The 13293-nt window shown below is 53.2% G+C and overlaps 1 protein-coding gene across 1 annotated transcript in view; it reads left to right on the top strand.

The window, feature by feature from the left end:
• Nucleotides 1-13293, top strand: part of SMARCC1 (SWI/SNF related BAF chromatin remodeling complex subunit C1) — a 48666-nt gene that overhangs the window by 34117 nt on the left and 1256 nt on the right. Inside the window, 6 exon segments of the mRNA XM_085540746.1 lie at nucleotides 1577-1632; nucleotides 2980-3094; nucleotides 3908-4062; nucleotides 5587-5721; nucleotides 8561-8816; nucleotides 12796-12969. Of these exon segments, the coding sequence (XP_085396872.1) occupies nucleotides 1577-1632; nucleotides 2980-3094; nucleotides 3908-4062; nucleotides 5587-5721; nucleotides 8561-8816; nucleotides 12796-12969 (891 nt within the window).

Genomic DNA, 13293 nt, shown 5'->3' with positions numbered 1-13293 from the left:
GGTGACACATTACCCAGTCCCCTTCCTGCATGGAAACACCCATTATCTCATGTCCTTCTCCATCAGCACACTGGGTATCTCTTATCCCGAAAGGCCTGTGTTCATCAGTAGGAATTAGCCCAGGAGGTCTGTCCCAAGGACAGCATCTCCACTGCTGTAAGAGCCCTTCTCTCAGTGGGTGCTTACACACAGCCCATGGTGGTGATGTTGCTGCTGGAGCAATGGATCTCTATTTTCCCCTTTGCCCCGTTAGCTCACATTCAGTCGGGCTGCTCCTACCTCAATAGGTGCCAGTGGTGGATGGGCTGCAAGCTGGGCTGCAAGCATTCTGTAACTCCCAGGTCTGGCAGTGTTGGCAGAGCTCCTCAGATGTCTGCGCTGCAGCTATTTGGATGCCACACAGACAGTAAATAAGAGGCTATTAGCTTGGTCTCATCAGCCAGAACCCAGACAGGCAGCAGCAGGAAGCACATCGTCAGGGGCTGGAATGTGTCCATCCTGATGGCAGTTCTGTCCAAGGTTGGGTATTTTTGGGGGTATGGCAAAGTTGCTTCAGGTTCCCAAAGGGGAGAATGAAGAGAAGGACCTGGGGGTTCTGAGGGGTGAAAAACTGACTGTGAGCCAGCAGTGTGCGCTTGGAGCTCACACAGCAAATGGGATCCTGGGCTCCATCAGCACAGGGGTGGCCAGCAGGGACAGGGAAAGGATCGTCCCTCTCTGCTCTGCCCTGTGAGGCCCCATCTGCAGTGCTGCGTCCAGAGCTGGGGCCCCCAATACAGGAAAGACAGGGAGCTGTTGGAGAGGGTCCAGAGGAGGCCACAAAGATGCTCAGGGGTCTTCTCCAACCTGAATGGTTCTGTAGCTCTGCCTTTGTGGTGTGCAGAATGGCAGCAGATTCCGTTGTGTTGTCTGCAAGGCACCGAGTGCTGCTGTAAGCAGGAATGAGGCACTGCTGTGGAGAACCCTGGCACAGAATTGTGGCATCTGCAGCATCTGCAGGATGGAATTGAGATCTTGAGCTGACCTGCAGCCCCGGGGAGTGCTGCTGGATGGGCCGTGCATCAAAAGCAGCTCAGGGGATCCGGTGCTGAGGAGGAATTACAAGTCTGGCAGCTCCATAATTGAGGTTAATCGTGTAACTGACAACCATCTACAGAACCAAATTGGCTGTATTGGGGAAAAGGTTGGATAATGCTGTGACTTAGCAATGGGAATTACTGTGCGACTCCAGCACCGCGGAGCCGGGCGTTCAGCTCTTCTTTCTGTCACTACCATTGGTAGAGCTGAGTGTTTCTCCCTCTGTGGGTAAACTGGGTGTATCAGCAGAGCACAGATAGTGCCGTGTTTTGTCCTGCTTGGTGGGCTGAAAAGATAACCTGTTACGTTTACATTTGCAAGTAAATTTGGTTCTTAAACCAAGATTAATGTAAGAAGCTTTGTGTCCTCCAGGACTCCAGTGCTGTGTGCCTTTCCTTACAAACCATCAGCAGCGTGGAACAGAAAATTGAGTTAATTCTGAACTGAGTGTAATGAAAGGATGTGATGGCTGTTCTAAATACTTTGTTTGTGTTCTCAGATGGAGCCGAAGAAGAAAAAATGGAAACAGAGACAGATGGGCAGCAGCCTGAGAAGGTAAATTCAGCTCAGCGTGTGGCCATGAAGGGGCACTTCGACACTCACCAACCCAAACTACTGCATTCTGAAATGCCCCATGAGAAGGGTAGGAATGTGCTGGTCGGTCCTTTGAGGGCGGCCTTCCCCAGCAGTTTGCAGGCCCTGTAATGAGTGGTTTGGTCTTCAGTCATAGCAGCGTTTCTTTTGGCAGCATCTTATTTCCTAGCCCTGAGAAAAGGAGGTTGGGACCGGGAGGAAGTGCAGAGCGGTCGGTATCAAATCAATAGTGGAGGCTTCAGCTACAGAAGGATGTTGGTTTGCTGTTGTTCAGCCCTTGTCGTGGTCTAAGGCAGGAGTTGCTTTGAAGTCTTGCCCTGGAAAAGTCTGTCTCGTGGCAAATTGCCTTTCCCAGAGCTGAATGCAGCTTTTGGCTCCATCAGGGGCAGAGGGATGAGGGCCTTCCTGGGAACCGGTGAGTTGTTTGGGTTCCTTGCAGTGCTTGGCAACCAACTTTGAGTGGAGCTGAGCGGACAACCTGAATAATGATTAACCACCGTTGGAGCTCCCCAATGACAGCGGGGCAGTGCTGGTTCAACCCCAGCACATCTCTGCAGCTCTGGGAGCTGTTCCATTCCTGGGTGTGGGAATGAGGCTGGGCTAAATACAGGGCTCTCTAGCTGGTCACTGAAACTCCTTTCCAAGAGGAAAGCGATACTTCCAGTCTTAAGCATGAAGCTGCTGCTGATTGGACTGATGCTGTCTTAAGCCACCCAGATTTAAGTTATTTCCCTTCCTTTTTGCCAACTTTGCTCTCTCCCACCAATTCCTGGGCAGAAACGCCTAATTCAGCGTGTGGTTACAATTCCTCACAATTCAGAGATCACGTGTGGGTCGATGAATGCATTGAAGGCCAGGCTGGATGTGGCTAAGGGCAGCCTGGGCTGCTGGTTGGCGGCCCTGGGGTAGGAATTACATGATCATTGTGGGCCTTTGCAGCCCAGGCCATCCTATGATTCATCCTGTGATTCTCTGAATGCTGCACATGCTGATAACAACACAGGGCAGGGTGTGAGGTGTGCCCACATCCACGTGGGGACAGCAGGGAGCAGAACACGGCTCACCTGTACTGCAGGATGTCACATCGCAGTGGGGGGGGGAGGATGCTCAGTGTGGGCTGCTGGAGCTGGTGCTGCAGTTACTGGCTTTATTTGTTGTTACGAGCATCAAAATGGGCTTAAGCAGAAGTCAGCCTTAAAAATCTAATCCTCTGTTATGATAGTGAATTAATTTGAAGGCTGTAAACCGAGTGATCAGCCAATGCCTTTTATGGCTCTCATTCTCCAAACAATCCTTCATCCCCTTTAGGTTGAAAGCAAAGCAGAGAGTGAAACTGAGGAAGGTGATAAAGTACAAGAAGGAGAAAATGAGAGGAATCCGGAAAAGGAACAAGAAAGCGAAGCGACTGCAGACACCAAATCAGGTAATGGTCCCCAGCTGCTCCTCAAGCTGTGCTGGCTTTAATAGCCTTCCTCTAAGGTGGTTGGAAGGGACCATAAACTCAACTGTGGCAGAAGAATTTCCTCCTGCACACCAGGCTGCTTCGTGCTTCAGTAGTAAATAGTCTGGTTTAATTTTGCTGCAAAGCTCAGGCACTGAATTCTTCCTTGGACTCATTTTAGAGCTCAGCTGAGCTTTCTTTCACAGCATGTTGTGTCTGAGTGGAGAAATTACAGTGGGAGAGGGAGCACAGGTCACAAATTCTTTTCTTCTGCCTGTATGATGCTCTGTTTGATCACACAAAGAAATGGGGCTGCCCACTTCTGCACTTAGAAATGAACTTGCTGGGGTGGTTTCCCTATGAGGTGCTGCAGAGCCTTTATTTTGATGGGCTGATCCTCTTGTTATTTAACACGTTCCCTTGTAGCTGGTGGATGTATGGCTCTTACCTGGGGCTTCCTGCTGGCACCAGGAAGAACAAGGTGCATTGGGATTCATATAGAAGGGAGAGGTGGTAATGGGGTTGGTCTGGAAACACAGCTAGAAGAGGTCTGGTGGAAGCACCATAAAAGGGATTAACAGGACGGGAACTGAATATGTTTGTTGGATCAGAGCCTTTAGAACTAATGCTGTCCTCACTTCAGCACTTGGATGGGCGGCAGCAGTAACGGAGGGCTGTGGTGGTGTGTGGATGAATGGGTTTGTGTGACTCAGAGCAGCGCAATTCCTGTCCTGGCACCGTGCTGCTAACAAAGGGGGGATGCACGTAACGAACTTGGCCACAAATCTCTTGCAGAAGAAAAGGAGGCAGAAGAGAACAAGGAGAATGTTGATGCAAGCAAAGACAAAGAAATGGAGGCTGGGAAGAAGAAAGTGGAACACGAGATCTCGGAAGGAAACGTAGCTACAGCTGCAGCTGCTGCTCTCGCCTCAGCTGCCACCAAAGCAAAGGTTTGTTCTGTGCTCATATCCACTGCTCGCTTTGCAGTTCACATTAGATCTCTTTTTAAAGTGATCTTTTGTTCCAGCGCTGTAGAATTTCATGTTCTGATCTCTAATACCTTGAAAGGCCACAGATGCCATCTTTGGTTTCTTCTGCTTGGCCTCATCAGTGAAGCTGTGTAATGTAATTCAGGCGCTGCTTGTGCCTTTGTGAAGCCAGTGAGCATCCCTGAGAAGGAGCCCTGACACTTGGCATCCTTTGTAAGGACTCGCTGCTGCTCAGTGGCTCTGGTTGTGGTGGTGAAGGCACAGAGCTGGGGAGCAGCACCCTCACATGGCCTTTGTGCTGCGCCATCACGGCCCCTTGCTGGGATCAACAGGTGATGTGCTCAGTTGCAGCGATGCCGAGGTTTTTATGGATGGCTCGATGAAGCAGAGAGGTGCTGCTGTCTGCTCACTGTGCTCTTGGCCATCGTTCGTCTCCTGTTTGTTTGCTTGCAGTCCCTTAATGAGCAGCGCTTTGAATCACTGTCCTGTCTGGTAGCTCTTATCCCCCATAATTACCAATTGCTTGCTCTCCTTTGTTCATTCTCTTTTTGCAGGAGCCAGAACGCCTTTGCTTCTTTCAGAATATCATTTTCAGTCTCTATTTTCTTCTCTCATGGTTTCTGTCTGCCTTCCTTCTGCATCACATCTGCACCCACGCTGCTCCCAGTCCCAAACCCTTCCACCTGGACAGCACAGCACAGGGATAACCCACTGCTGCCTCATCAGCCTTGCAGGCATTTCCAGCCGTGCTTTGTTTTAAAGCGTGGAGTTTAATCTCTGCTTGATGGAAATCTTTGTTCTCCAAATCAAAATGATATCCCACTTTAGGTGCTGGAGGGAGAAGAGACTCAGCTAATGGTGGTTTTCATTATGATAACACTGGTATTCCCAAAGAATTCTAGCTTTACATTACAAGAAATAATATAATTAGAGTGCTCGTGCTTCTGGGTGGAATTCAGATGCAGCAGGGATTTCTCCTTCCAGCTGCATTTAAAAACCCAGGCAGCATTAAAGCTCTTGCTGAGCTGTGTCTTGTCTGAGGGTAGTTCAGTTCTTCACGTTAAGCTCCAGCCCTGGCCGTGTGAGGAGCTGTTATAAAGTTGTTGTTGATTTGATATAAGAGGAATATTGCAGTTATCTCCTAAGGGGAAGCGAGGGTTAAAGGTAAGTTGTCCTGCCTGGGGCTGAACTGCTGCACTAAGAGGTTGCATGGCTTTAAAGTGAGGAGCTCCCCTGTTTGCATCTCCCCTGGGTGGGCTCTGTCCAGAATGTTGATTGCTGATGGGTGATGAGCGACCACAGCGCTGTCTGTGTTAGAACAACACCTGCATCTAGCTAATACTATGGTAGTACTCTGAGCATAAAGCTGATCATCTGTTGTCCTGAGCTCTGTCCAGACACTGAACAGAGTGGCTGCAGCTCGGTGCAGGTGTGGCTGCTGACCATGAGGTGCACGTAAAGCAGAGCTCTGTGTTTTATTCTCAGCACCTGGCAGCAGTAGAAGAAAGGAAAATCAAGTCCCTGGTTGCTCTCCTGGTGGAAACGCAGATGAAGAAGCTGGAGATTAAACTTCGCCATTTCGAGGAGCTGGAAACCATTATGGACCGAGAGAAAGAGGCAGTAAGTGATGGGATGCTGACCTGAAGTGGGGACTTGGTACTGCCAAGACTTGATGTGTGCTAACAGCAGCTGCAGCTTTGTTCCCCATTGCAGCGATATCTACCCCAGCTGGAATTGCTTAAAACTTCCTCCTAAGATCCAACCTAAACCTCTCATTTCAGTTTAACACCATTCCCCCTTGTCCTATCGCTGCCCACCCTCACAAACAGCTGTTCCTCCTCCTGTTTATTTGCTCCTTTTGGGCACATCTGGCAGTGAGCTGGGACTGGAGGAGTTGGGCAAGCACAGCAAAGTGTTGCTGATTTGTCTGGTGGGTGGTGAGCTGGAGCCAGCTGGGAATGAATAGCAGTGCCATGGGGAGTGACTGTGCTGCAGCCCAGGCTGGGATTGGTGATAGTAACACTGCTGGGGGTGGCTCATGGGCACCAGCATCTCCTGAAGTCATGGGACCGCAGGAGGAGATGCTGACTGTGCCTGGCAGGGTCTGACTGCTCCCCTTCCTTCCCATTGTAGCTCTGTGGGCTTTTGCTGGAGCCATTCCTCTCCAGCTCTTACACAGCTGACCCAGAGCTGCCCTGTAAGCGGGGAACAGTCCGTGTGTGTGTTATTCTCTCACTTACCTTGCTCATTCAGTAGGCAACGAGTCAAGATGTGCTGCAGGTATTGGCTGGCCATTCTAGGAGGTGGCACGTTGGCCCTGCCGTGTGAGTTGAAGGGAGGTTACACGCTGGCCGTGGCATTAATCACAGTGATGGGCTCTGACAAGCTGTGGTCTTTTGTTGCAGCAGAATGTCAGCAGGAGTGGCTGGGTTGCTCAGCATCCTCCAGCAGCTCAGAGCAGCGTCTGCCCAGACACTGATTGGCAGTGCTGGAAATGGACCTAACTATTGTGGAAGGGTTCTCCCTCGTTGTTGGGGATACGTTCTATTAGTGACAGGGCTTCTCCACTTGGACCGTGTGACATTTTCCTCCTTAAAGACGTGCATACAGTTTTTTTCCTCCTTATCTTTCTGGCAGCTCAGTGTGGGCTCTGCAGCTGGCACTGTGCTCTCTGTGCACTCAGGTGCCTTTATTTGCTGCTGTGTTACAGCAGAGCTGAGTGCTGGAGGCAGTGTGTGCTGCAGGCTGCGTGGCAGAAGGTGATGGGCAGAACAAATGGACTCAGTGTTGAAGCTGAAGCAGTTTCAGCTCTGCTGGCTCTGGCTGAGTGCAGTGCGGATCCTGCTGGGGGAGCATCGCTGACCCACAATTCATTATCACACACAAATGCTTTTCTTGACCGTTTCTGTACGGGGAGGGGTTATTTTGTGAAGGTGGAGCTGCCGTACAGACTGTTGTGTGAGTGTATATGTACACAGTGTTTGTAAGAGTGCCTCTAATGGTGAATCGCTGGGCAGCAGCTCCGAAATGTGTTACCACAAAGCTGAGGGCTGTGCCCATGGCTGTGTGTCATTGTGAGGAATGGGCTTGTGGGTGAGCTGAGCTGGGTGTGCTCGTCCTGCTGGGCAGCCCCGCTTTGCTCCTGCAGGTCCTGCAGCACACAGAAGCACTGCTGGGACCTGCCCACTGGGAAGTGATCTGGGACCAATTGCCTTTAGTTCTGTACTGTGAGAGTGGGGAGGTGCTGGAACAGCTGCCCAGAGGCTGTGGATGCCCCGTCCATCCCTGGAGGTGTTGAAGGCCACATTGGATGGGGCCCTGGGCAGCCTGGGCTGCTCTGAAATGGGGAGGTTGGTGGCCCTGCCTGTGGTGGGGGGTTGGAGCTTCGTGATCCTTGGGGTCCCTTCCAACCCAGGCCATTCTGTGACTCTCTGAGGAGCCTAACACAGAAGTGGCTGGTTGGGCTCTGCGTGGTTTTAGCACAAGGCTGCATCGTGTCTTGTGTGTAGGGACCTTTTTCCTCTGTCCAACCATCTTTTCTCACAAACCATGTCAGGGTAAGGTGCCATGGAGAGGGCACAGCAGCAGTGTAAGTGCACACAACACATGTGGGTTAACGTTGCTTCGGGGTCACTTGCAGCAGTTCCCTTCTGAACCTCCTGCCACCTACCGACTCTGTTGCCATACATGCACCATTACACCATTGGTGTCTGTGTCTCCTGGTTTCATCCAGTTCCTCCCCCTAACCTGTCCCATTGGGCATGGACAAAGGGCTCATGGCAGCGTGAAGAATCGCATTGTGGTCCCTAAGCTCTGACAAACAGCCCCCAACCAGCAGGATGCATTATTCATCAGCTCCATCCCCATCTGGTTGTGCTGCTGAATGCACGCTCTGTAGTGGAATTTGGTTCTCATCTGTGTTTTGGCAGCACAAAGCGTGGGGGGCTCTGGGATTCCTGCAGGGCAGCCCTGAGATGTGCAGCTCCCCGGCAACGCTGTCCGGGTTGGTCACAGAGTGCAGCTTCAACAGCCTCCAAATCTGGCACACAAGGAGCACAAATAGGGTCGGTTTCTTAATAGTCATAGAAATGCATTATGATTCTTAATTAAGAGTCATAGAAGCACAAGGTGAAAAGGACCACAATGATGATCTTGTTCCAACCCCCTGCTGTGTGCAGGGTCAGCAACCAGCAGCCCAGGCTGCCCAGAGCCACATCCAGCCTGGCCTTGAATGCCTGCAGGGATGGGGCATCCACAGCCTCCTTGGGCAACCTGTTCCAGTGCGCCATCACCTCCTGTTTTTACACTCCCTTCAAGTACTGGATGCCCACAATGAGGTCTCCCCGCAGCCTTCTCTTCTCCAAGCCAAACCAGCCCAGTTCCCTCAGCCTTTCCTCATAGAGATGCACACTTTCAGCTGGAGGTACATCCATGCTTCTTGTTGTGTTTCTCCCCGCAGTTGGAGCAGCAGAGGCAGCAGCTGCTGACAGAGCGTCAGAACTTCCACATGGAGCAGCTGAAATACGCTGAGCTCCGCGCCCGGCAGCAAATGGAGCAGCAGCACAGCCAGAACGCTCAGCAGCCACACCAGCACTCGGGGCCCGGGCTGAACCCGCTGGGCACAGCAGCTCACCAGGGCATCCTGCCCCACCAGCAGCCCCCGCCGTACCCCATGATGCACCACCAGATGCCTCCACCCCACCCCCCACAGCCAGGTAAGGATCCGAGCACGGCCCCGACGTTGGCCTTCACCACCCATAAGAGCTGGAAGGGAGAGGAGGAGCTCTCTCTTCCCAGTGTCAGTTGGTTTTGGGGTGGATGAAACACACGTGGGATTCCATGGCAGCCCATGCCTTGCTCCCACTGAGCTGCTGGCGCTGCTGGTGGGTCTGAGGGCTTTCCCCAAAGCTCCAAATGAAGGAAGTGAAGGCAGAGCTGCCACCGAGTGTCGTTTCCAAATGGCTTTCAGCCTGTTTGTATTTCCTTAGACTTGTTCATGCCAGGCAATCTCTGCTCCTTCAGCAGCAGTTGTTCACTCTGGTTTTCTCCAGCTCATGACCCGTCTGATCAGATAAAAGCTTAAGGGGAAGGACACGAGGTGAGGAGCAGAGCAGGAAGCTCCTGAGGTGCTTCCCCATGGCAGGAGGTGTGAGTGCAGTGTGCTCTGTGTGTGCTCTGTGCCCTCCTTAGGGCAACCCATCTCCTGCCCACCCCATCTCCTGCCCACCCCATCTCCTGCCCACCCCATCTCCTGCCCACCCCATCTCCTGCCCACCCCATCTCCTGTCCACCCCATCTCCTGTCCACCCCATCTCCTGTCCACCCCATCTCCTGTCCACCCCATCTCCTGTCCACCCCATCTCCTGTCCACCCCATCTCCTGTCCACCCCATCTCCTGTCCATCCCATCTCCTGCCCCACAGCTGTGCTGCTGTCAGCTATGAGCCATCAGAGCAGCTCCTACAGGCTGCATTGAGACCAAAAGCATAACGAGATAATATGCTTTGTAGTATTCGTTAGGGGACTAATAAAGCTTCGTTTCCAATGTGCTCACGTCCTCAGTTCACGTGATGCCTTATTGCTTCAGCCCCACCAGAGTGATCCGGGCCCTCCGTCTGTGATAAAACACAGCTTCTATCACAGTGTGTGTGTCTTCCTCCCCTTCTCTTTCCTGGTGTGACCGTGGTGTATTTATCTGTGTAAATCTTGGCAGGTGAGCAGTAGAATAGTTTAATACCTCAATCACAGTCTGGTCTGGGGTCTGTTGGGACCAAGTGGGGAGCTTCACCTTGTTGGCCATATGTCTGCATCTGGAAGCCCCTCACTGCCCGTCTGCAATGGAATCTCAGTGTCTTAGTGCCAGAATCTGGGGCCTTCCATTGCAGTGGGTGCAGTCCCAGCTGGAGGGGCCCAACACATGGGTCTCCCACTGGGCTTTGGCTCTACCACATGTCCCATTGCTGCCAGGCAGGATGCTGACATGGGTTTGGGTCTCAGCTTTGGGTCCCATTGCTGCCCCCAGGCAGGATGCTGGTGTAGATTTGGCTCTGCTTGGAGTCTCGTGGCTGTCACCAGACAAGCCGCCGGCCTTAGCGGTGGTGAAGAGCGGAGCTGTTGATTCATCGGGCTGTGAACAAAATGCCAAGTCAAATGTCTGTACAATGATTGACATGAGCTGAAGAGATGGCAGGAAACAAAGCAGCAGAAAGATCTGAGAGGCATTTATGGATGGAAGGAGGGAAAGCTGCCATGTACAGCGTGCCTGGCTTTGCAGGCAGAAGCAGGCTGGGCTCGAAAACAAACTTGCCCAGTTCTTCTGCTTCTGGCCTTGCAGGCCATGTCCATAGGAGTGCATGGCTGGCTTCTCTTTGTGCAGCCTGGGTGTCCATGGGGTGCCCAGCAGTGCTGCATACACATGGTGCAGCATTCGTGCATGATTCTGGGCTTGTGAGGTGCAGCAGGTGATGGGGCAGGTGGGCTCAGAGCTCTGCATTGGCTGCATCACACAGAACTGATGGCTGGGGGTGCCTTCCTCCCAGCTCACACCATCCCATCATCTTCATGGCTGCAGAGCTCCTGGACGTGTGGGCAGCTCTCAGCTCCATGCAGGGCTGCATTATTGAAGGTGTGTTAATATTTCAGCACAAGGAAGACGTGCAGTGGGTCAGGAGGAGGACATGGGGATGCTTAGGGGATGGAGCAGCCCTGCATGGAGCTGGGAGCTGATTGTGCTCAAAGTGGAGAAGAGGAGGCTCCGAGGTGACCACGTTGTGGCCCCTCCAGTTCCTAAAGGGAGCTTATGAATGGGAGGGAGAGCGACATTTTACACAGGCAGATAGTGACAGGACAAGGGGGGAGCAGCTTTAATTTTGTGGTTCTGGGATCTCAAAGGCCCCTTCCAACCCGCTGTTGAGTGGTTCTGTGGTTGGAAGGTGACTTGCTGTGCTGCACAAGGGCTGTGGTGGCTCTGCACGGTGCATCTGGCTGCCTGCAGCTTCTCCACGAAGGGCTTTGTATGGGGTTTGTATGGTCACAGAAGCTCAGCAATGAGCATGGATGGGTCTGGAGCCCAGCACGGCGGTCAGAGGGGTCTGTGTGTGACCCATCAGCACCGAGTGAGTTACAGACAGAAACACGGCGTGCAAGTGAAGTGGAAAACGTGCCTTTCTCCAGAGACGTGATGCTAAATGAATTAACGTGCTTCATTATTCACAGCTCTCAGCTGGGGGATGGCACAGAGGGGTGGGTTTGATTTGGACTTTGGGATCTCACAGGTCTTTTCCAAGCTTTGCAGTTACGCAGCTCGTTTAACAGATGGAGCCTCACTTAATTGTCATCGAGACTTTGGAGATCCAAGTTCCTGGTGAGCTTCAGGGTGGATCCGCAGCCTTGTTCATAGTGGAGCACTTGGAAGCACTCATCCAAAAACATCCCCAGTGTGTGACATGGAAAGGAATCGTCCTTTCCCTCTGCTGAGCTGCCTTTGCTTGAACCTCGTGGCTTCATCTCTCCCTGTATCTGCTGCCTTTGCAGCTCTCCCCCTTATGTAGGTCACACTTCCATGTTTTACGCTTGAGCTGCTGTCTTGGAGCGCTGTCTCCAGAGCAATGAAAAGCAGAACACGCCATCTCCATCGCGGTGCAGCGCTGTGATGGGGGGGGGTTCCCTGGGTGCATTGGCTGCTGTTTGGGTGCCACTCACTGCAGCACTTTGGGGCTCTGTAGGTGACTGGGCGGGTACCCAGTGCTGACTGTAAGGCACAACTGTCCCCTGTCCCACCAGAGGGGCTCAATGGAACCTCCTTGGCTTGTGGTGCTGCTTTATTTTACACCTCCCATTCCTGGCACACACGAGGTTTCAGCCGGGCGTTAAGGCCCCTTTCTGCTCATTAACTGGGGGAGATGATGGTCCCTGCAGCCAGGATCCTCATCCCGTGCTCCTGCCTCATGTTTCTTTAAGGACGGTGCCTCCATGAGCAGCTCTGTGCCCGTGGGCTGAGGCTCCAGGAGCAGCCGTGGGTTTGGGACTGAGATGAGCATTGCTGTGGCTGGGCAGGGGGTACCTGAGTGGTCAGCAGAGGCACCTGTCATCTGGAATAGGTTTTCTCCTGTTTTAACTATCCAGGAACGACTCCATGAAGTAGAAGCATCAGCGCGACGTTCCTTAGAGCTGTTCTGAAGCCAAACCCAGTTAAGAGTCAGTGGTTCTGTGCCAACATGTCAACTCAGCCCCAGCATGGAGCTGGCACTGCTGGCTCAGGGGGCTGCGTGTGCTGTGTGTGCTCTCGGGGCCCTCCCTATTGCAGGGCTGTGTCACTGGGCTTCATTTCACAACACTGCCCTGGCTGTGGGCTGGGCACATATAAAGTCAGCCCTGGGGCTCACAGGCTGCTCCCAAAAACACCAAAACTTTATGGATGTGAGCAGAAGTCAATGGAACTGGATTGTGCCCAAGGAGGCTGTGGATGCCCCATCCCTGCAGGCATTCAAGGCCAGGCTGGATGTGGCTCTGGGCAGCCTGGGCTGCTGGTTGGTGACCCTGCACACAGCAGGGGGTTGGAATGGGATGAGCACTGTGGGCCTTTGCAGCCCAGGCCGTGCTGTGATTCTGTGATTTCCCTTTGCATAGATGGATATTAACTGCCCTTTCCCCCAGCTCCACATCTCACTGTTCTCACTGTCCCTTCTCCCTGCAGGTCAGATGCCCGGTCCCGGCTCCTTGCTGCCCACGCAGCCCATCCCGGGCCGGATGCTGCCAGGAGTGTCGGCCAACCTTCACCCCGCGGGCGCTGCCGCTCCCCCTGGCATGGCACCCATGGCTGGGGGCCTCATCGGGCCCCGCGTCCCCCTGGCAGCCCCCAATGGCATGTGTGAGTGTTTGTGTGTGCGGGGAGCTCTGAGCTGAAGGAGGGTGGATTGAGGGTGGATGTCAGGGGGAAGTTGTGTACTGTGAGAGTGGGGAGGTGCTGGAACAGCTGCCCAGAGGCTGTGGATGCCCCGTCCATCCCTGGAGGTGTTGAAGGCCAGGTTGGATGGGGCCCTGGGCAGCCTGGGCTGCTCTGAAATGGGGAGGTTGGTGGCCCTGCCTGTGGTGGGGGGTTGGAGCTCCGTGATCCTTGGGGTCCCTTCATGTCAGGTTTTTTTCCTGCTGCTCTTTCCTGTGGTTCCCTTTTCCCCTCTCCTGCTCCTGGTCC

This window comes from Coturnix japonica, chromosome 2, assembly GCF_054131305.1.
Source record: "Coturnix japonica strain WE chromosome 2, WE-NBRP24, whole genome shotgun sequence".
NCBI classification, from domain to species: domain Eukaryota; kingdom Metazoa; phylum Chordata; class Aves; order Galliformes; family Phasianidae; genus Coturnix; species Coturnix japonica.
The sequence above is the reverse complement of the archived record's forward strand: the minus strand, read 5'-3'. Positions and strand labels throughout refer to the sequence as shown.